General features: G+C 33.9%; 2 protein-coding genes across 2 annotated transcripts; both read right to left on the reverse strand.

Annotated features, from left to right (window-relative positions):
• Window positions 1-978: 978 nt before the first annotated feature.
• On the reverse strand, window positions 979-8,548 carry LOC113497736 (androgen-dependent TFPI-regulating protein-like). Its single transcript, XM_026877431.1, has 4 exons — window positions 7,940-8,548; window positions 3,369-3,509; window positions 1,566-1,786; window positions 979-1,331 (listed from the first exon to the last, which is right to left on the reverse strand). The coding sequence occupies exons 1-4, from the start codon at window positions 8,150-8,152 to the stop codon at window positions 1,205-1,207; spliced, it is 702 nt and encodes a 233-aa protein (XP_026733232.1). The 5' UTR covers window positions 8,153-8,548; the 3' UTR covers window positions 979-1,204.
• An 8,927-nt stretch (window positions 8,549-17,475) lies between these two features.
• Window positions 17,476-20,696, reverse strand: LOC113497737 (pancreatic triacylglycerol lipase-like). Its single transcript, XM_026877432.1, has 6 exons — window positions 20,593-20,696; window positions 19,762-19,825; window positions 19,000-19,151; window positions 18,520-18,798; window positions 17,890-18,229; window positions 17,476-17,626 (listed from the first exon to the last, which is right to left on the reverse strand). Exons 1-6 carry the CDS (start codon window positions 20,639-20,641, stop codon window positions 17,581-17,583), a joined length of 930 nt encoding a protein of 309 aa, XP_026733233.1. The 5' UTR covers window positions 20,642-20,696; the 3' UTR covers window positions 17,476-17,580.
• Between the last annotated feature and the right edge of the window lie 1,037 nt (window positions 20,697-21,733).

Raw genomic sequence — 21,733 nt, forward strand, 5'->3', positions numbered from 1 at the left:
TTGTAAATTATAACTGAAACCTGTAATTAATTATGTGGTTGACTGACCTTTTTCCACCTCACTGCAAATGAATCGTCAATCTGATGGGAGAGCTTGTTCGTTCAGTCTATCTACGAATTTTAGATACGAAGAATCATTGAATGGAACGAGTTGCCTTTGATATTGCATTCTATGTTTGTTTTAACAATACGCTGATCTCTACGTTATGGCTACATCTCCTTTATAGTTCTTTTTTAATGGTTTCATGGAAAAGGAACATATTGTTAAGAATTTTAATTTACAGTTGACCGTTTCTTGTTTTTGAATGTTTTCTTTTTTTATAAAACACTTTTCGTATAGCAATTATGAATATTAAATTATGATGTGTTTTGTTGTGTCAATGGACTATTAGGCTCTTGAAATTAGTTTAAGCCTGACAGTGGACTACACAATGTAGAGCAGTATTTCTCTTCTAAACTGTAATAGTCTTAACATGTTCACCACTTTTCGAAGGAAATATTGTTTCGATTCAAGCGTATACAGTTTATTACCTGTGTTTTACAAGGAGCGACTGCTCATCCGGCCACCAGCAGCCCAGTTATCTAGGTACCACGATATCCCTTAGTAAGAATGATTGTCAGACTTTCTAGCTTCTGATTACACGTAACGACTGTCAAAGATGTACAAATAATAGCCGGGACCCACAATTAAACGTGTCTTCCTAAACTAATTATGACACAGATGGTAATCAATCCACGGACAGACCGCATGAAGCGATGCTGAACCTGTGATCTATTAACTTATGCAGAAGACAACGAGAAGCTCCTAAGGATTAAAAAAAAAGTTTATTCAATAAATACATTTATTTTTAATAAGCACGCTTAATTAACTTAATTGAATAAAGATTAAATATCATTAGAAATTAACTTTATTTGCATTGAAAATTGAAAAAAAATGCATCACTAGTTTAAAATAATATTGCAACAATAAATGTCAATCAAAATCTAAAAATGGTATGTATGGGTGGAATGGCACTTATCTATTTAATAGTATTTTTTTTAGTTTTATCCAGCATAAAAATTCATGTCACCGTAACAGATTTACATAATTTACAAGTACCTTAGAACTAACTTTAAACCTAATTGTACCATTTTTACAGTTTTTGTAACTGCACTTAGACAACTTTCTTCAAGTTTCCTTGACCCCATACCATGTCTACGACCAGCTATTGGCTCGTATAATAGAAGAAGTTCTCAACAAACACATACGTTATCAATACAGGAAATTTTAATCCCGTAAAAAGTTTTAAACCAGGGTATATTATTTCTCCTTGTAGAAAACTTAGGATGCACCTGAAAATAAAAAGAGGAAATGTACTTTATGAAGTAATTAACAAGCTCATAAAGTTTTTTTTTTAATATAAAACGAGGCAAAGGAAATATAAAGGCACTACAGTTTCCTTTCTGTTAAAGATTTTGAAATACATTTTGAGGTAAATGCTTGCTATTAAAAGTTTACAAGGCGTCTTGGACGCAGCTCTTTAGCAAGCTATTGGTCAATAGTTTATTATTCTATGCTCTACTTACACAATCGAATAAACGACCAAAAATGTCGTCAATATCCCAACATTTATCATATTATTTTTCGGCCTCTCTCTTCGTACCATCACTAGGTCTAACAGGATGATGACCAAAGAAACTGTATGCATGCAGTGCTGCGACCAAAATGGCACTACTTTGTGAATGCTGGGCGGTGCTATCAGCTCTTGATGAGTATTCCATACTCGCCAGAACAGAATATCACCGAACTGAAAGAAGAAATGACTTAAATATACGAGTTTAGACTAAGTAATAAGTTTCGATTACGGATGATAAGATGATTTGAAGAGTTGATGACCCAGAATGGATGTTGAAGGTCTAGAAGTTGTACCTCTACTTAAAAGAGTATACGCAGCAGTAAACGGTAGGCTAAGTTGATAAAAGGTAACTTAATACATTTTTTTAGATTAGTTTTAGGTCAGGAGTACTACCAAGATGTTTTATTTGAGAAAACAGAAAAATTATTATTTTTCCAGTTGGGGAAGAAAACAGAACAAATTGCAATAAAAGGTCCAATACGAAAATTTTAGAAGGAGCTATGGGCCTGTCAATAAACGTCAAAGGATGCACACCGTGAGTCTTTTTTGTTTCACTTCTAGCGAATTCGCAATATTTGCCAACATTTTGGAGGTCATGCCGAATGTAAAGAACAGACGAGTGAGAAAATAAATAGTTTGCATTTCCTGCACACCACCTAAAGTGTTGTTAAACTTTGAAGAAAAAAAGGGCAAGAATTTTGTGTTCTTGACTCTATTATTCTTAGAAGTCATTTTATGTTACGGTGTAAGAAAAAATCAAGAGGAAACTTAATTTAAATTATTTCAGGTATGGAAGAGAGACTTTCGCGTTGACAGAGATAATAATATTACTTTAAGACATGGTGGTAGACCCAGAAAGTGTAACTGTCTTTATACATTCAGGTACCAAATTTTCTAGATTTGAATTTATGGATGTATTAAAATAGGCTACCTATAAGTATTCCATTTCAAATTTTACATTATTACATTCATCAATAACCTTTTTGTATAATACAAGTATTTACACTTTGACTTAAAAAAAGGAATTCCTGATTAAAAACAAACACTATTTTAGACCTTAATTTGGTCATTGATCATTTAAAATTCGTCGAGGTTTTCCATTAGAACAGCTCTTGGTAGCATCGCTTTCAGCATATTTGAATGCAGTTTGTGATGCTTTGAAAACTGAGCGGAACTCGAACTATTTTTATAGAAAATAGAACTAGAAAAACCTACAAACATGCTAGTGCTGTCTGAATCGAAAAAGGTTTGTATTTTCAAATTCTAGTACCTACTGGAAAGTCTATTTGTTTTCTTTTTTGAAAGAATTGATATGTTAAACTTGAATAACTAGGCTACTAGGATCTGGTTAAGGTCACATCTTATATTTCTCTTTATTATAATAATATGGTTCATTTAATGGTTAGGTAGATCTTTTTTTATGACTGATGTAAACATCTGATGTGAACCGTTGTTAGGAAAAGATAATTAGTTTGTAATACACACATAACCTCAAATAGTCATGGTGCGTGCCGCGGTTCAAACCTACGACCTCAGACTCAGTAGAGCAACTTCTATAGTTTGAATAGCATTGGTAAAATTGGTATTCTGAAAACTATAGAGACAGACACAGAATTAGACTTAATACAATTAAAAACTTGTCCCAATTTCAGTCAGACAATCACTAAGCAAAACTACCATGTCACTAATAATTTCAAAGTTATTTAATAGTGAAACATAACCGCTTAGTTGCAATTACTACGTTCAAACTTACAGCGGTGGTCGGCAGAAGGATGCTTGTGAAACACAAGTACCTAACATGATTCAGAAGTTTGACGTGATTCCTCTCATGTTGCCCTCTCAGTTCGCGCCAGTCGCAGTAGAAACATATCGGGAAATATACCAAAGTAAACAGCTGAAACAAACGTAATGTTTTAATTAATTAAGATGATGAAAGCTATATTGAGTGAATTGGAAATTGTGAAACACGATTCGAGTTTGATTACATGTTTAATGGTTCTGTATATGTTCTTATAATTAACCAGTTTTGGAAATTATGTTGTTTGCTAATCATTTTGTCAGAAGTATTTTTTATACCATACACAGATTATGGAAAAACCGGTCGAATCCTGGTCCGACTTGCTACACAGGGTTGCGTACAAATAGGCTGGGTGACAATTTTATGATCCAAAAAAACCGTTACATAACCGTTTGGTTTTTTTAATATCTGTGAAAAATTTAAACTGTCTAGCTATCATATCGTCTTTCCCTTTAGGAACGGAAGCCAAGGTGTATTATTAATGCTTTTACAAATCTATACTAATATATAAAGCTGAAGAGTTTGTTTGTTTGAACGCGCTAATCTCAGGAACGACTGGTTCAAATTGAAAAATTATTTTTGTGTTCAATAGATCATTCATCGAGGAAGGTTTTAGGCTATGAACCATCACGCTGCGATTAATAGGAGCGAAGATACAATTTAAAATGTGAAAATAAACAGAGTAGATATAAATCATAACTTATATCTTCTAACCACGCGGACGAAGTCGCGAGCAACAGCTAGTCATCAATAAAAATGTAACAATAATTTATTAAGCACATGGGTATGTTTATTTTTAATAATTATTAAAGTTCAAGTAATGTTCTAATACTTAAACATTACATTGATTTAACTAAAACACGTCAATTGTTTGTCAAATAATGTTAAACGTTCAATGACAATGTAAATAATGACTGGTTGACGATAATCATTTTGTTTTATGTTTCGTAAGCAATCGTTGTTTATGGATATTTTGATGAATAACACTCCAAATAACTGCTTGTTATTAAAATGTTAATGAATTATGTGTATTTTAACGAAAATATCATTCAGGAACACGGGTTTTAAGAGAGCAATATTGGTTTGCAATTACTATGAAAATAAAAATAATTTGCACACAAAAAAGTGATAGCTTTTGGTCCATCGGGATTGCGGTTTGGGTTATCTTTTACAATAAATTGGGAACGAAATACCTACCTTTTATGGAACGATGTTTATTGGTGATATATCTGTTTTTTTTCGTTGGTATCGATAATTTTATCGCCTATATAGATGTAGGCAGCTGACCCTATATTGCGCATTCGTTATCCAGTGATGCGGAATTCCTGTTTTAATATCAACTTTGAGGTATATGTTACGTGTTGGGTATGGCTTGAAATCGAATCAAGGATAGTACAGCAGTCAGGGTCTCCTACCATTAGACTAACAGGCCAGTAACACTGAAACTCAACAATTTGAATTGCCCTTTATATCCCTGCCACTAATCCTATACAACTACTATTTTTTTTTTCTATTGTCCAGACATCAGGCGAAAGAATGCAAAAAATATTAATCCTCAAATCCTTATAATACACCGGATCAATCTTCTATAGCATGTGAAACAGATAATAAACACACAATAGAACTCAATATGGCTCAGTGCTCCGTCCAATGTATTTTGATATCAAAAACGGAATTGATTTATGCACGTAATATTTTTTCGTTTCAATTGTGTGTGTGTCTATGAATATTAATGATTTAGGAATTATAGTTTGATTAAATGTTATATAATGAGTTATAGATCCTTTGTTTTGTGGGCCATGATATATCAAAATGTCGATATAATAATATGTCTATTGTTAACAATTCTGTTGTGTTGTAAAATAGCGAGGAAAAATACATATTTTGATGGGTCGGTTTGATATTTATTTATTTATATTATTATTCAATTGATAACTTCTACACATCCTGCAACAGGTCACAGTTCATAACTAAGTACTAAGATGCTAGTTACGTAGACTTAAAAACTGGTTTTATTAGTGCACTGCTGAAATAATCTTATAATCGTCAAGTGCCAAAGTCTAACGACTATCCCTCTCTCTGACTGTTTTCCATAGCGACATGGTTGAACTCTACTTGTTTACGTAAGTATTTAGAAAAGGTAAACAATATTTTATGTCTTTTTTGGTTTATAAAAGAGACGCGACTAAAAACTACGTTAAAATAACAGAAAAGATGCAAATCAAAACTACAACTGAAATAATTTTAGAAGAGTAATGATGAAATCCCGTTAATGAGGTCTGATCATCTATCTGTCCGTTACCAGACTGTATCTGATGATTAGTGATAGCAGTTACAATTTTCGCACAATATGAAATGCCACCGCTTTAACTACAAGAAAGAAGGTCGAAGACAAGAAATGATTGTTACAGTTATGAATTAGTAAATTGTAAACTAAAGAAGTTTATATAACTTATTCCTGATTCACAGTTTCGTTTTAGTATCCTTAACTATACTTCTATCTATACTAATATATAAAGCTGAAGAGTTCGTTTGTTTGATTGTTTGTTTGTTTGTTTGAACGCGCTAATCTCAGGAACTACTGGTTCGATTTGAAAAATTCTTTTTGTGTTGAATAGACCATTTATCACGGAAGGCTATAGGCTATATAACATCACGCTGCGACTAAAAGGAGCGAAGATACAATGGAAAATGTGGAAAAAAGTGGGAAAATTCTAACCACGTGGACGAAGTCGCGGGCAACAGCTAGTTACTCATATTAAGTTAGTAACATTGTGCCAAGTAATTCTCTGCTAAATCCTGTTAACCAAGACAGCGTTAAAAACAAATAAACCAAAATACAAATAAAAACAATCCGAAATTCATTAATTTGTAACACAATGCCTAAACGAAAATGTTGCTAAATCATTTAGAAGTACGCGTTATCAAATCCTCGTTTTGAAATAATTATATTCATTAGTGTAATAAAACATTTTGTTTGAACAATATAATGAAGAAGCGATCACGCATCTGAATTATTATTTCATTATAAAGCGACTCCTTACAAAAGAGATCTTATGTTATTATTATTTAATAAGTAAGAATGAAATATATGAGAAACACAACCAATTTCGACGGAATATCATAGAAAAATCAGGTGTGGAAAAATATGTACAAAGAATCCTTGAACTAGTCAAGTGTAAGTCGGGCTCACGACGCAGAAGGTTCCGTACAAATGAAAAATATTTTTTCAAAAGAAAATTGTCACTTATCAAATTTCAGACTGCACCAACCATTACTTAACTTCAATTTAGCTATTTCTTTTTTGATGTTACATCGGCAGCAGAAATACTTCATCTAAAATTTCAACAATCTAGTTATAAAGGTTTCTGACATACAGCCTGGTCATAGACGAAGGGACAAATATTCGGATTGCCTAACTTAGTTATAGAGTCCCGTACCTTATAATAACCTTAAGTAATAACGGAGCTGAATTGTTACCAAAGACTGTATTTAAGCCTTTCACGGTCAAGGTTGGACTAAACAATATTTCTGCTATGCTCCAATTCTTTGCAAGTGATGTCACAATTATAATAGAGCCTTGATTTCAATAGTTTTTAGACATTCTACTCTCTTTGCTCGTCCACAAAGGTGGTATCACAATTCAGTAGAGGTTTATTGCAAATTAGAAATAAGACGTAGTGCTCTATCATCATCAGTTTTGTATAACCCACAGCTGGACATAGTTTTTCCATTATTTATGCTCTGTTCTGTCTTGCAATTCGCGATTATTTTTATCGTACTGCGTAGGGAGTTGGAATGGCTGGACTGACAGCCTCCCAAACTCACGCTGACGCACGATGGGCCGACCTTGAGCCTACGTGTTGAAAAAGGAGCCCATCACCAGTAACTAGCAACCCAAGTCGAGGTCACGGCATGGGGATAGTTGGGAATTACACTGACTAAGAATACCCCGGGCCCCTTCTACTCCTTAAGCCAGAGTCACGAGAACACATGATCGACTCTGGCTGCTCATGTTATCCTCGTCCTCCATTATATCACTCCAATACTGCAGTAATATTCCTCGAAGAAGGGAAGGCGCCTATATCGCTTAGCGTACTAACACGATTATCAATAGGTATTCAATGGTCTAGGTAATCAATTGCTCGTCAAATCCAGCTAAATGTGTTGGATATGTGTATCCTGTGTTAATAATTATAATTAGGGGCAATAGTATTAAGGAGTAATTAAGGTTGATTTAATTTGTGTTAAATGGGTTGGAGAGCTGGTAATTTGTTTATAAAACTGATATTTTTTTTCTGAGATTTGATTTTCTATTTAAATTGATTTTCGCATTTGTATTAACAAAAAATATCTCTTTAAAAACTATTTTTCTGTTCTAGGAAATGTCAAACATTAGTATAAAGGAAAAACAGATCAGGAAGATAAAAAACATCAAAAATACGTTCATTCGTAAATAAATTGCACTATGGATTACGTAAAATAAAAAAAAATCGAAATAAAATAAACAAAAAGCACTAACTCACATTAAACCAAGCAGTGATCAATTTAAATCTGATCTTCTGATACATTTGAATATCGGGATCATTGTACGCCCCAAAATCGATGGTTAACAATGTAGTCGCAACAGTCACCAAATGTATGTACGAGAACGCATAAAACCACAATCTCACTTTCAACAAAGTTTTACTTTCCTTCATAAAACCTGTAGACAAGGAAACTGCATCCAAACCTAACATTTTACACGCACAAAACTTCACTAGTATTATTAAAGATTTTTCGTTTCTTGTCTTCGGCACGCGTGTGAACTTTAGATGATACGAGTGTACTGTAGTGCTTACATTTTAAGTCAAGTATAATGGATGAGCCGGTGGAATAAATCGCTATATATAAGGAGTGTTTACGTTTGTATATGTCCATCGACATTTTGTGTGTTTTAATTTATGATTTTAGTATCTTTGTTTGTCATAGCTCCTATATCTTTGTGTAGTTAAATTACATGACTAGAACTATTATTTAGTGTTAACATTTTAATGAAGATTGCTTCATTAAAAAAAACAACATCCGCAGAATTTAATCCCTTGTGTTGCGGGGAGTTTCACAAACATTCAAATCACATGCACATTGACACCCACACTCAGAACAAGCATTCGTGGATCGCCAGAATGCTTGTCCTACGCGCGGATCAAACCCGCGATACGACGCTCATAGTGGGTTTGTGGTGACCTCAACCACTCGGCTATCTGTGCAGATTTTAATGCTATGACTTTTATGTACAATTGTATTTGAGTGTTTAGAGGACACATATAAGAGGAGTTTGATTAAGAATGTATTGAGCTCACCAGACCTATCCCACTCATCGAATAAGTCAAAGTGTTTATTTGCAAACTAATTGTAAAAAGGTGTTACAAAAACAGTTATAACAAGATTTAATCCCTTTTTCAAGCGATGCAAAACATAAAAATGAATAAATTGGAAATCTTCTAAGTTAATTAGATAAAAAAAAGGAAATCATGGAAATCTTATTAGAAACACAGAAATCACAGGCAACATCTTAGCATAAGCAAGCAATAAGATTGCTTTTAAATCGTCTCTCGTTGTCACAGGTCAGATAATATATTTACAGGAAATATTTAAATTATGATCATATTTGATTGCACTTACAAAGCTGACAAGAAAATCTTCAACGTTTATCCAATAGTTTAGATACTCGTGCGTCACAAGTCAATTGCACAGCAATTTGTCTTTTTTGTAAGAGCTATGATGGTCTTTTCTAGAGGTGCGTGCTTTAATTTAAAAATACTTGTATTTTTGTCTATTAGTTTCAAATCAGCACCCTTAATTTTCTTCCTACTCAACTAAATAACGAAATGCAGAAAAACATCTCTAGCTCTATTGCTTATATTTTCAAAAATAAAATTTAGATAATAAATTTGCCTAAAAAACAAAAACATTTCAGTAACATCAAATTTAAATAATACAAACTTGATTTTTTTATAGGATCAAGAACAGCTGCTTCAAGTTAAATAAAAAAGAATCAACCAAATTGGTTCACCCATTTCGAAGTCCTAAGGTTATTTTTAGGTTCTATCAAAAATCAAAATCAAAAAGTTTTTATTTCAAATATTCCGTTTCTCAGGCACTTTGAAACGTTTCAAAGTGCCTGACTCTAGTTGCACGGTTCCAAAGTGTCATTCTTATGGAGAAAAACCGGTAAGAAACTTCATAAGTTTCTCTTTTCAAAATAAAATATTATAGTAACATTTTACATTATAATGAATGTCTGCAAAAATATTTCTATAAATAAAAACAAACTACAGACGAATTGAAAACCTCCTTCTTTGTGAAGTCGATTGAAAATACGCAGGTATTCACCATGTCTTATTTTAAAATAATTAAATTATGCTTTAGACATTTTATGACTTTAATTACTGTTAAACAGTTTAGCAACTGTTGCGAAATTCTATTTTTTTTCTGGTAATTATTCTTATTTATAAATTAGACTTGAAACAGAGCGAAGCGTTATCTAATTGCGGCCTTGCGTACGGATTTTTAAACTTGTTCAAACAATAATATAGATACCGCTATGTATAAAAAATATGCAACTACTATACATTAAAACATTTTGTTATTCATTCACATCAGATTCACATTTTTTTTAATCATTAAGAGAATTCAAGAGATGGGTCAAACATGCAGAGGAATTGTTGAGACATTTAATCTAAAATGCGATGGGCGTCTACCATTAACTCCCGCTCTATGGAAGAACCGACATGAAGAATCCAAATTAGATGCAGAACAATGAAAAATATTTAGTCTAATATACTGTAACATGGTATTTAGTCCCCAAGATTTTCCGGGAAGTATGGTACCTGCATTTCTACACATGGTAATAAATTATTTATAAATCATTATGAAACGAAATCTAAATAACGACTCGTAAAAGTCCATGCTATAAATTAAAACAGATATTATGTATAGCAAGAACCTGCTTAAGTCCTGGAAAATGTTGGCTAATGAATAGAAACCGAAATAAAAAATCATTTTTTGCAAGGAATTTAGTCATTGTCTCGCAGGGGTACAAACATTCAAGTCATATGCATGAAACATCAGAAATCAGAACAAGGGGATCGAACTTCGAATTCGTAATTCGTATCAAAACGGCGCGTCCTGTACAAATCACATGATTGTGACCGTCCGTAGTCAATTAACCATTCCACAATCGTAAATCTTAATAAATAACTTAAATGTTGGGAAATGACATACTCACGTAGTTGTCACGTGAACAGCGATAGGCTTGAGTTGATCGATTCGATATAATTATAATTCGATGTGTTTTTTAATAATGTGGGCAGACGGAAATCTTCTTGATGGCCAATAATTTGATCAGTTAAGGCTCAATCATGGACTTAGGCCAAAATGGACTGTCCGTTTTTTCTTCTTTTTAACCGACTTTTAAAGAATGAAGATACTTAATTCGAACCTATATAATATGTAGGTATGCTTTTTATAATTGTCCCTTTGCTGTATCAAACTACTAGCCAGCAAAAAGTCAGTCGTCTGCGTTGGTCCTAAACCTCATTGACTTTTGTTGTAAATTCGCTGTCATGTTTATTGCTCTTCTACAATCACATAAGACAGCTTTTTTGAAGCGTTTTTCGGTTTTACCTTGTACAGATCAAAGGAGAAATCATAATAAAGCCAAGGCAATTACTTTATAAATTCCTCGGAGCGTATGTTGGAACCTGGCGTTTGTGTAAAGGGCCATAATGTGGAATTAGGAGGCCATTTAATTTTATGGAGTACTTGAATTTTCTGAGAATCAGTTAACAGATTTTATAAATGATAAAAACATCAGTAATGCTGTTATCATAAGGCTATACACATTGAAACAGTGTTCTTCAAGAGGAGATTAAAATGACCCCTTCCTATGAGGTTCTATCTACGAATAATATACCTGTATTCAAAGTTCGTGGCAAAGCTACAACTGCACAAATTGATCGATCACAGGTTAAGCTATACTTCATACGGTCGGCCCGTAGATGGGCGAGTATGTTTGTCAGAAATTGTCGTTAAATTGTAGGTTCCCGTTTTTATTCATAAATCATTGATCGAAGATGGAAAGTCTGATAACCAGTCTTACTATGGAGTATCGTGTTGCTCGGGTAACTGGGTTGAGGAGATTACATAAAAAAAAGGTTTATAGGTTAGGCAAAACACTGGTATTAAGCTGCATCCAGTTAGGCTAGACGTTACGAATACGAAAAGGCAAGGCTAATCATTATATTTAAATCATAACTAAACAGACTGTTTTGCAAATTTCATCATAATCCATTAAGTTATGTTGATATAAAAAGCTTAAAATCATTTAAACACAAGCCAGGGGATCTACAATATTCGCGGCTACAAGTATGTTTGAGTGTACGACTCCAAGAAACAAAGTACCTGTGTATGTTTCGTGTGAAATCTTTATTATGAATGACTCAAGCATGTCTGTTTGAGTTTATAAAAATAGCATAAGAACATTTTTTTGTGATACGTGAAACAGTGAACATGGATAATAAAGCTAAAATACTAACATTTTACATGGGTTGTATTCATTAAAGTGACCTTCTTCCTAAAAAGATCATAAAATAAGCCTTTCAATGACGCTCTGTCTATACCTAACTGGCCTCTTTATCCTTTATTGCAGTGGTTCTCAAATGAATTTATATGAACATCATCAATAACTTTTCTTATTATTATAAAATTGGAACGCATGACATGTCAATTTTACCTGAGTAAGTAAACTGCCACTGTGTCTTAAATTCTAGCACTTTTTAGTTAAATGTCATAGAATTTTCTACTATCGTTTTACGTCAAAAGAATATGCTCAATTTATGAGAAGATAGTTTTGAGTCACATTTAAATTAAAAGTCTGAGTCATTTTTTCATCAAAACGAAATGCCTTTAAATTTCATTAAGAAAAATAAACACTAGTTTTTGTCAATTCATTTGTCACAGTTTGAGAAACTCTTGGTTATTCATGTGTGACCATATCTGTACCATTAGGGAACCATTAACAAGGAGCTTCAATCAATTAATCAATCAAAGCACGTCAGGCCAACACTACGTGACGTGTTTATGATTTATAGAACCTTATGTATAGCTGCCTCGGTTATTGCTAAGCCAGTAATTGATTAGAAGTTTTTCTTGGATTTTTCTTAGCCGTGTAAGATGTGGAAATATGAGCTTTTGTTTTTGTTGAGAGTCTGAGATTGTGTCGTTATATCATCTAATGTTTTTCCTAATAATGATAAAAGAAACACTCGCGATCCCGCCGCGTCTGCTCATGATTAAGGACTCCGGTTGGGTCCGAAACTAGTCGGGTTACCCCGACAAATACGCATGAGTAAACCGTTACATCATTTAATAATTAATCATTCTCATGATAGTTATTATCAAAATAACATGCTATTTGTTTAAGAGGTTTAATTTTTTCCACTTCAACTGTTTGTGTAATACGGACTACTTTTTTAATTACCATAGTATTTCGTCTAGGTAGGTATAGGTGAACCTACCGAGCGCTACGCGGCGTCGTTGTGCTGGTCCAATCTCCGCGTAGGACAAGTGTGATCCACGAATTCTCGTCCTTGTTCATTGTTTATGTCAATGTGATCGGAATATTTGTGTAACCGAAGAGGTTAATTAGTGCGGAAGTTCTTTTAAAATAGCAATACATATATTTTCAATAACATGTATGTTCTTCAAAATAATATCAAAGGAATCTCATAATTGTGAACAGCATACAGATAATCTGGTTTCCGTGAACTTACAGTATGAAATTCATTATCCTCGCTGTACGGATTTAATTAAATTTCGATGGCGTTAACAATGTTCACTTTCATAGCTATGTTTCGGACTTTTGTGGGTTTAATGTTATTGTTTATATAAGATTAAATTAATCGAACTAAGTTCCTCGATGTTTCTGCTTATCTGCTTGTAATTATTATTTTGTGTTGGTAACCATGATTTGCTTAAGAGTACCTAACCTAACCTAACTTTATCAAAGCAATCGTTTTTATTTTAATACCCTGAGTAGATTGGCTTAATTTTGTATGTCACATATATTATATGCTGAGAATATAATTTCCCATTGACTTCCGTAGAAACAAATATTTTTTAGATTTTCGTCTTTTTGTCTGTCTATTTGAATACTTTCTTTTTTATTTAAATACATACCTGCATACATGCCTACTTCTGATTAAATCAAAATCTGAATTTTTATTTTTTTCGTACGAGACCTAAAACAGGCGCTTAAGAAAAGTTAGATTATAGGACTAGTATAGGTACTACCTAAAGTACACAATTCTAAAATATCATTCCCATGCAGAAAAAACGGCAAGAAATAACATGCTAAATAAATGTATAACATCTAAAGTAAAAAAGATCAAAATTGCCAGAACACAATAAAGTACTGCGGAGTCAACTTTAAAGTTTAACTTAGCTTAAGGACTGTAGCAAATAAAGTCAGCTAAATAAAATGGCGATAGCTGCAATACTGCATCGCGCCAGGCAGTTGGGCGGCCACCTAACGAGTTCAATTACGCGCTGCACTGATGCCCGGTTACCACAGAGTAGCAAATAAATGGAGTTATCACAACTGGTGTTGATTGAAACTGTTTAAATAAAGGATTTGTCGTCACAACATTTTTTATAAAGATGTCGGTCATGTCTTCTTTAATGGCTGATTTTTTTAAGACTGCCTAAAAATGTTTTGTTATTTAGAGTTATATTCTCTAAGGTTAAAACGGAATCCCATCGACCCGCAACACGTCTGGTAAGGTGATCTCAATTACTCGGCTATCTGTGCATTCAATACTAAACTTTATTCATCATAAAATGTTAGTGACTGCCGTATATCAGCGTACAGAGACAGTTACTCCAATTGCTAACTACTCTACGTCGGCCAGTCGACGTGTTAAACGAGCCATGCGATGGAACTTGAATGAGAATACACGAACTGAGTGGATGTTGACTTGACAAATGTAAATACATATTGCAAGAGTAATAGGTTTTTACGCGTTTTTATACTTTGAACTTGGTTTTGTTTACAATAATGACAATGCAACCACTTCATCCTTAGTTGAAGGTCTGTCTGACTACCACTGTTTTCTCATAAAAAAGTGCTTGTAAATTGGCGGAATAGTAAAAAAATCGGTTAAGTGCGAGTCGGACTCGCGAAGGTGAAATACGTAAAACTTTACTAAATCTCGATGTTCATTCTCCTTATTCGTTTTATAGCGATTAAAGAAAAATATCACTTTGTTACGATGAGATAGAGAAGGATGGACAGACGAACGGACAGCGGTTCTTTAGTAATAAGTATCCTCGTTTACTTGACAATTTTTGATACGGAACTCTAAAAATAACATACGTTTATCTCGCTAAACGAGGAACTGACAAAATAGTGTTTACACAATGTTTATAAGATTTTGTTTTTTATTGCTAATTTTATTCATTATCGTCAAATGCATCTATTATGTCTGCACAGATGACCGAGTGGATGAGATCACCACGGCTTCTATCCGCACATAACAAAAATAATTGTCTGACCCTCGAATGTTTGTCCTGAGTCTGGGTGTCTTTGAGCATATGAGGCAAGGATTTAAATCCATAATAAGGGTAATAAGCGTTTTCAAAAATAAAATAAATTAAGTAAAATCTATCTTGACATAACAAGACAGTAGACTCCAGTATAATTTCTTATAATTTCAATAGATTGAGATATGGTACAGTGGGTACAATTATTGGTAAGTTGAACTGTAGTTTCTAAAGTTACCTGTCGCATAGGTCAGTGACCAGGTAAGAGGCATTAAGTGGAATAAGTAAGAAGCCTCATTAAGCGAGTAAACTTATCCGGCAGGATAAGCCTCATGGTTCCCTTTCACGTCTATGAGAATGCTTTAATGTTTATTTGGACGGAGAACATGATCAGTTGCAGTACATAAGTTATTCGTAAAAATAAGTTTATGTGTGTTACCCAAAACAATTAAGCGAGTTTAACGTTCTAAATACATTATACTAGACATTAATAATAATGTAAAATGTTACTATAATATTTTATTTTGAAAAGAGTAACTTATGGAGTTACGTGCCGGTTCTTCTCCATAAGAATGACACTTTGGAACCGTGCAACTAGAGTCAATAATGTAACGTTTTAAAAGTGCCTGAGAAACGGCCAATTTGAAATTATAACTTTTGATTTGTGCAAATTTCAACTATAACGGCGGACGGATTTACGGACACAGTGGAGCGGGATATGGTTTCGTTTTAACCATTGGCATAACATGACGTTGTCTTTTTAAGACAATAATTATTTACTTCAATACAGAAATAGAAAATATCTCCGTGTCCAATTTCATCGAAATTTGTCCAGAAGTTGGAGCGTGAAGAATAAGAAGAATAAGAATCTTTATTTGCAGAGACACGGTATAAGGTACAGGTGTTTTGGTAAATTACATAACGTACATGCATATCTCACCGCTCAATCGGTATGCAAATTTCGAGTAGACACTGGTACATACTACCAGCTTACAAACATGCGCACACATACCGGAAAAGAGACACACACATACTTTCTCATTTATAATGTTAGTGTGATCTTATCGTTCGTTTGAATCTTCAATAATAATTATAATATTTAAACCTTACTTGCAACTATGCATCAGTGTCACAACAAGCATATTGCTTGGTTTTTGTACCCACTGATTTAGTTTTTAAATACCTATAAAGATATTATGCATATAAGGACAAGGAAATCATCTGAGTTCATTGTGATGGTTTGAGATAGTGCTGTTATCTCAGAAAGAATCGCATTTAATCAGCGCTTATATATGTAGATTAGATGAAAAAGATAACGTTGTTGTTTTAAGCAAGTGCGGCAAACATTTGGTAAGAATATTTTTTCCACAATATGAAGTCCTGCCGATAACACGGACAGACTTAGCAAAAGCATTCGTAGATTACATAAATAGTTTGTCTTTCAGGCATCAAAATTTAGGTTAGTCAAATTAAGTTTTTATAATGTACTAGCTGACCCAGCAAAACGTTGCTTTGCCGAATATTTTTTTTTTCTAGTTGTATGTATTTTTAATGCCACATTATAAAAAAATAAAAACAAACAATTTCGTCCAAAGAATAAAATATATTTTTTTTAGTGTGAGCAACCCTCATCACTTGGGGGTATGAAAAATAGATGTTGTTCTATTCTCAGGCCTGCCCAATATGTATACAAAATTTCATAAAAATTGGTCCAACCGTTTCGGAGGAGTACGGTAACTAACATCGTGACACGGGAATTTTATATATTAGAATATATAAGTTAATTTTAAGATGGAGGCAATGTTCTTCAATGAGGTCGACTATAATTTTTGTTTGTTCTGGTTACTGAAACTTTATCATACATTAATTTAGTCCGTGCATGTATTTCCTTAATTCGAACTACATTCTGTAATCTTATCTTGTCTATAATTCAGCTTTTCTGAATTTTCATGTAAGTCATAAAATGCATCAGACTAACGCAGCAAGGACTGGCTGCTGAAAGCAGAGGACTGGGTTTTGTGGCGCAACTTAGGGAAGGCCTAGCTGTCGTCTAAGGTTTTATTGAGTACAATTAAATAAATTATTACTCAATATTAGATAGTGTTCCATACACAAAGGGGACCTTTAACTAAAACTACGCTGTCGATTGGTTGTGTTGTCGACTATGATATTAGTTTGGACAGTTCAATTTATTCGAACATGACGTCTTCAGTATCCACAAATACTTTAAATAGAGTAACATTAATAATAGATTTTCGTAACTTAATTTCGTATAATGTTTTCTTCTACAAGTTCTATAAGGTAGTATTTTCCACCCATCGCTAGTTCAACCTGGTCCAAACTAATAATAAAAGAAAAATGCAAAGTCCATGGAACTATGAAAGTAAGATCTAGCCGGTTTTTGCTGATAAGATTGTTAGAAAGACTCGAAGTCGAGGCCAGAAGCCTACTGGGGTGCCCTAAGAATAAATAACACAGATTTTTATTTAAAATACTTTTAATTTTAAAGACTTATTATTTTAACTTGAAAAAAAAAACATCACGATAAACAGATACCGTGACGAGTTATCGAATTGATTACACCTCAAAACGGAAAACTTCTTTTGGTGTTTGCTCTATACATTCCAGACCTGGAAAACAATTGAAAAATTAATGTTGCACCCATTAAAACAACGTGTTCTTAACGTTTTATCGTACAATATCCTGTAATTTTTTCAACTAGTTAATTATTATTAGAAGCGATATCTTAAGTAGAAATGAAGTATAGTATCAACCACGCTATAGATAAAACAAATGAGTTGTCAAGAGACATAGATCAAAAACGTAGACGAAACATTGCTTTCCAGGCAATGTCAATTACTATTGGGGAAGAAAAACTGAAGCTGATACATACCCGAATTTGTACAGCTCGTTAGTGCCCAGTCTGACTGGCAGGCCATTGCATCTATTGAGATTCAATTGCGTTGTCGAGGTGCATGGGTATCCCACTAGCTTAGGATTTATCATTGACGCAGCAAAAAGCTCATAGGCACGTTCGTGAGAGCACGAATTAGAAAAGCAACCTGGTTGGTTGCTTCCACCATTGGCAAAGAAATCAATATTGCCAAGAGAGACTCCAATTCCGTTTGCAAAAATACCACTGCCATCTGTATGAATAACTTCGACGTAGCGAGCGTCTGTTACTCCTAAACGCCCGGAATTAAGTCCCCAACCATTTCCTGATGGATCTAATCCTGTAAAATTAGCAGAACGAAACTATATTAAAAGCAAACTATATTTAAAAGTATAAATTAATATATATATATAATGAATGATAGAAATCAATGTTCGGATATACGATTGGATAAAGTTAATTTTAAGTTGGCTGTTAAAAGACTATATTTGGTCCCATTGTTTTAATCGTCGGTAGGCTGTTGGTTTGCCAGTAATTAGAACCTGGCTGCCAAGCAGCTTTGACACTTTATGGGACTATTCTCTCGCTCTTTTTTGTACATAAAGTATGTATGAGTAATGTTTTACCAACCCGTTATTCTAGCAACCTGTTGGATATTCGGTGGCTGTGTAGTTAAAAGTCTGCCAGCATGACCAGCAACATGGGCACCGAGATCAAAGCCAACTATGTGAATATCATTTCTAGTAATGGGTGGAGTTAATGTGGCCGTAGCAGCAATGAGTTCTTCCACAAAGAGAACCAAATGTTCGGCCACTTGAGGCACAACTGTTGATGCTGTTGCGTAACCGAGGCTGGCGTATTGGGACCAGTCGACCACTATTACGTTATGTTCTCCTAAACTTAATATCGCTGTAACAAAAGGTTATGGGTTAGAAAGTAAAATAATATTAAACCAAACATTCGTACGTCGTTAGAACTAGTAGCAGATCATGCAAAATTTTAATACCAGTAATGCACTTTCCAAATGTGTATGATATATTTACGAAGAACTGAATACTGCTATTGAATATAGTTTGAGTAAGATAACAATATTTTAAATTTGAGTCTTACCATCTTTAACAACTGGGTTCAGAGAAGTGAACACGCTTCCACTTTGTCCGTGGATTAAAATAACTGTAGGCCAATTGGAATCTATCGGGGTGGTGGCGGCAGTAATAGATGCTGCTGTGGGTAGTACTGATACGGGAGACTGAGGATTAGTCCTTAAAAAAATACCACAAATGTAGGGAGAGATATGAACGCAAACGTGTTAAATTAATATGACGGGCCATTAATTCACATAATTATTTAAAATCCTTCATTTCGGGTTTTAACCTTATTGGTGTTTTGATAGTAACTGTCGTGAGAATGATTCATTATTAAATGATGTAACGGTTTACTCACGCGTATTTATCGGGGTAGCCCGACGAGGGCGGGATCGCGAGTCGAACTCGCGAGCCCGCCGCGTCTGCTCATGATTAAGGACTCCGGTTGGGTCCGAAACTAGTCGGGCTACCCCGATAAATACGCGTGAGTAAACCGTTACATCATTTAATAACTTATTGGTGTTGAATAAGTTCAAACTCGTTTATGAAAACTCTATAGTTACTATTCGCATAAATACTTCAAAATGTTAAACGGATTGTTTGACATTGGACATTGACATTGTGTGATGTCAGAGTGTGTTACATAACCCCTAGGAAACGTTCGCACACCCAAGTTGTGTAGCGCGAGTTGAACTATAAAATACAACCTCAAAAGTTCATTATACTCTTCAAAAATTCTCAGCAAAAAAGAAATGTGGATAACGATACCGATCATAAGATAACGTACCGTGTGTAGACATAGTAGCTGTTTTCTATAACATTTCTTGTTCCTATTTCAAATCCTTGGCATGCTGAAAATAGAGATTAGTAATATTTTGTATTGAATTTGGTATAAAATGCTTTTTAAGTTAAAGAAATAATTAAAACGGACCACATTATATTTGTACTCAATCATTTATGATTCGGTATATTAATGCTAACAATTTTGATCTTCTGATCATAATTAAGACGATCCGCCTGAGCCTACCACTTAGAAATAGATTATTATACTTTTTGAATATTATTATTGTAATTATATCATCATCATCTGCCTAGCCTTTTTCCCAACTATGTTGGGGTCGGCTACCAGTCCAACCGGTTTCAGCTAAGTACCAGTGTTTTACAAGGAGCGACTGCCTATCTGACCTCCTTAATCCAGTTACCTGGTCAACACGATACCCCTTGGTTAGACTGGCTGTCAGACTTTTTCAGCTTCTGACTATCTGTAACGACTGTCAAAGATGTAGGAATAACATTATATCACTGAGCGATATTTATCAAAATTTCAAAATAATTCCGGATATGAATGACTATGTTAGTGAAACACCGGCGAAAAAAAACTTAAATTCCTTTTTCAGGGTGGTACCCGGAAAGCAGGTAGTTATAGCAGTATATGAAGGGGGTACCAGGAGAACAGGTAGAAGTAGTATATAAGGGTAGTGTGTTATTGAGAGATCGATCCCGACACTGCGATTAACCAAAGTACCCAAAGTACTATTTTGGTAGATTTATCTGCATTGTCATCATCGACTATTTGACTTTACGAAGTACACAGGTAAAAATAATGGTTAAACCTTACCTGCAACAGCGCAACACACGAGCACGACAAGCTTCAGCATGTTTCTCATTCACGTTTTTACAAACTAAATAGTTTTTCTATCGTTATTTCCTTTTATATGGAATACCGATATTTTTATGATCAACTAAGTTCATTGTGATGTCTTGATATAGTTTTGTTATCTTCAAAGAAATAAAATTAAATCAGCGAAATCTATACCTAATTGATTAGATGAATAAGATTAGTTTTGTTTTTTAGCCAAGCTGACGTCACAACTGGTACGACTGTTTCACGGAACTAAGTATAGTACATAATTCTTCTTCATAATTCTTATTAGTATGTTTTCATGAAAGTAAAAATGTCTGTGTTGTAGGGAACTATTGAGTCAGTTACCAACGATAAGATAGGTTATCTTATTCATAACGCCTATAAGGAAATAAAAACCGACTGAAGGAAGAGGCAGAAGTGAAAACATTTTATGAATAAAAACTATAAAAAACAATGTCACAGGATTGAAACACTAAATCGACAAGTGCCGAACACTTTAATTTGATAATGATGAAGAGATACTAGAAATACTACTTATAGCCCTATACTTAAGTCAGCCTACGAGTTTATTTGAGTAATCTCCAACTTGATAAATTGTTACTCGGTTCCCGACTGAGTCTATATTATACTAGCTGCTGCCCGTGAGCCCACGGCAATATAAAATCTGGATAAAAACTATCTGCGTACCAAGTTTCGTCTAAAGTCGTTAAGTAGTTTTTGCGTTAAAGGGGAACAAATATCCATACATCCTTAAATACAAACTTTCACGCTTACATTATTAATGCGATTAGTAGGAAATTATAGGAAAGGACTTACTTTTTTCAAATCAACCCCAACCTTATATCAAAGGGAGTAAGAATGGCTGAAAACCAAAATATTGACGAGGTCCTCGGCCCGGTATAGCATCAGTTTAGTTTTCTCCTTTTGTTACTATTTTTAGCATTAACGCAACTTATTCAGATTTCAGAATTTTCATTTTACTTATTTATTTAATCGAAATCTTTCTACTTTGACTAAGATCACTGAATTTGAACAGGGAGAAATTAAAAAATATATAATAATGAACCATGCACTAAGACCTGTAGTAAGTACCAGTAGCATAAAAAGTGTTTGG

The sequence above is a fragment of the Trichoplusia ni genome, chromosome 9 (assembly GCF_003590095.1).
Source record: "Trichoplusia ni isolate ovarian cell line Hi5 chromosome 9, tn1, whole genome shotgun sequence".
NCBI lineage: Eukaryota > Metazoa > Arthropoda > Insecta > Lepidoptera > Noctuidae > Trichoplusia > Trichoplusia ni.